General features: G+C 33.0%; 1 protein-coding gene across 1 annotated transcript in view; it reads left to right on the top strand.

The window, feature by feature from the left end:
• Positions 1–591: 591 nt before the first annotated feature.
• Positions 592–1,995, top strand: part of LOC119828429 (venom dipeptidyl peptidase 4) — a 10,882-nt gene continuing 9,478 nt past the window's right edge. The window contains exon 1 of the mRNA XM_038350577.1: positions 592–724. Within this exon, the coding sequence (XP_038206505.1) occupies positions 722–724 (3 nt within the window). The 5' untranslated portion in view covers positions 592–721. The remainder of the gene's footprint in view (positions 725–1,995) is intronic.

Raw genomic sequence — 1,995 nt, 5'->3', positions numbered from 1 at the left:
AGAAAATAAGGTAGTGTTCTATGGTATTGCGAAGACCGCTGGTTCATCTGACGCATTATAATTATAAGCTTTTGTATTATTATGTAATAAGATCTCCATTTTTTCTAGAGCCTAGTATCATCAACGGCTCAGTTATGAAGCTCAAACCAGTATCGCATATATATAATCTATAGGCTAATTTTCAGACCATCGACCTCTGCTGGGTGATTGGCTTAATCCTCTCACTATTACTTATCTCACAAAACAGTCATTTGTTTTCTTTTCTCTGGATTTTTATTTATTTATTCTTTATCACAGATATGTAGTGAAAAATTTAAAGAGAGGGTTAATGTACTAAATGGTGGCTTTATTGCTCAAAATCAATCTTTAAAAGGTAATCCGGGTCGAGAGGAATGTTATATATGTTTTTTTTAAAGAAAGCACGTGACTATTTCCAAGAAATGCCAATTGATTTTTAAGACAGTTTTTGTACATGAGTTTAGCGTAAAACTTCGCTAAAAATGGAAGATAATATGATTGTTTACGTCTTTTAAAATCCGATACATACAAACACAAAATAAATCCGTCGCACGGTATGCGCGCGCGCAATGTCCATTGCCCAGTAAGTGATCGTGCGCCGTGGTGTTTGGTTGTGTGTGATGTAACGTACTTGTGATGACTACATACTTGAACCACTTAACTTATTAATCTCGCTGTGACTTGTGCGCCCATTCACGTAAAAATGGTGAGTATTAAACAAAAGAAAAATTTAATGAAGTAAAACGGAGGGAAAATGCTGGCAATCGTATGACTAGATTGGACTTTGATTGAAAAAGTGCTTGTTAAATTTGTTAAATTCGTCCTGGATACTAATGTCAACAAATTAATGAAACAATTTAATTTACGTGAAGTTCATAATTGGATATTTAACGTTCTCATTTAGATATTGCATTGTTATGATTTCATGCTTTATGACCTTAATGAAATGATGAAAGGCACATAAGCGATCTATTAAACAATAAACTACATTTATTGAAGTCCGGGGATTTTATATTTATCACGAACATATGTATATTGCGAGATAAATTTAAGTTTACTAAATGATTTGTCAACAAAGTTACAGAATTGAATTGTCACCCAAAAAAAGATTTTACAATTTCAACATTTGCCTTGCCTTGCGGCACAAAATCAATTACCACCATACCTAATAAAATACGCATTAAAAATAAATTATTTTTTTGTTACGATAAAGGAACTTACATACTTTATCGAGACTACAACGTATGATCAAAAGGTTATAGGTAACCCCGGCTTAGAAAGTAAAAAAAGAAAAACAGTTTATTGCAACAAAACGCTTCGCTAGAATAACTTCAAACCAGTACAACTTAAAACTAAAATGTAACAGCGTGGCACTAGAGAGGAGATTCATCAATATATGCTGTGTGATGCATCTGCAAAGCAGACACCGCGCTGATTAGGTATTATGAGTAGTCTCCTTGCATATATCTTCACTTAAAAGTGAAATACTTTGTTTAGAGTTTGATAAACGGTGGCCGAACTAAGAGGTGGTCAAGGGTGATAATGGATAAGGTCTTTAATTTGCCGGCAATGTGTTTTAACTCTAACGTTATCATCACATAGTATAAAACATAGTCGCTCTCCGACGTCTGTGCCTATATGCTTAGATCTTTAATAAGGCAACAGATTTTGATGTGGTTTCTTTTAATAGATAGATGATAATGATGATGATGATTCAAGAGGAAGTTTTATACGTAGTATATAATAGTAATAAATCATGGAGGTATTATTACACCGGTGCGAAGCTGGGGCAGGACGCTACTATATTCATAAACCCATAAATATCTAAAAAAAAAACAAATATCAAACTATTAGTTTCGTAAAGTTTAAGTGATTATTTTTGTATTTTCGTCTTATCAGTATTCAGTTACAATCTTTATTTGCAAGTGACAACACGTTCTCTCTTGATTTGGTACAGTTCTAAAATTTGAAAAAGTT

Source organism: Zerene cesonia, chromosome 1 (genome assembly GCF_012273895.1).
Source record: "Zerene cesonia ecotype Mississippi chromosome 1, Zerene_cesonia_1.1, whole genome shotgun sequence".
NCBI classification, from domain to species: domain Eukaryota; kingdom Metazoa; phylum Arthropoda; class Insecta; order Lepidoptera; family Pieridae; genus Zerene; species Zerene cesonia.
This window is presented reverse-complemented; position numbering and strand designations above follow the sequence as displayed.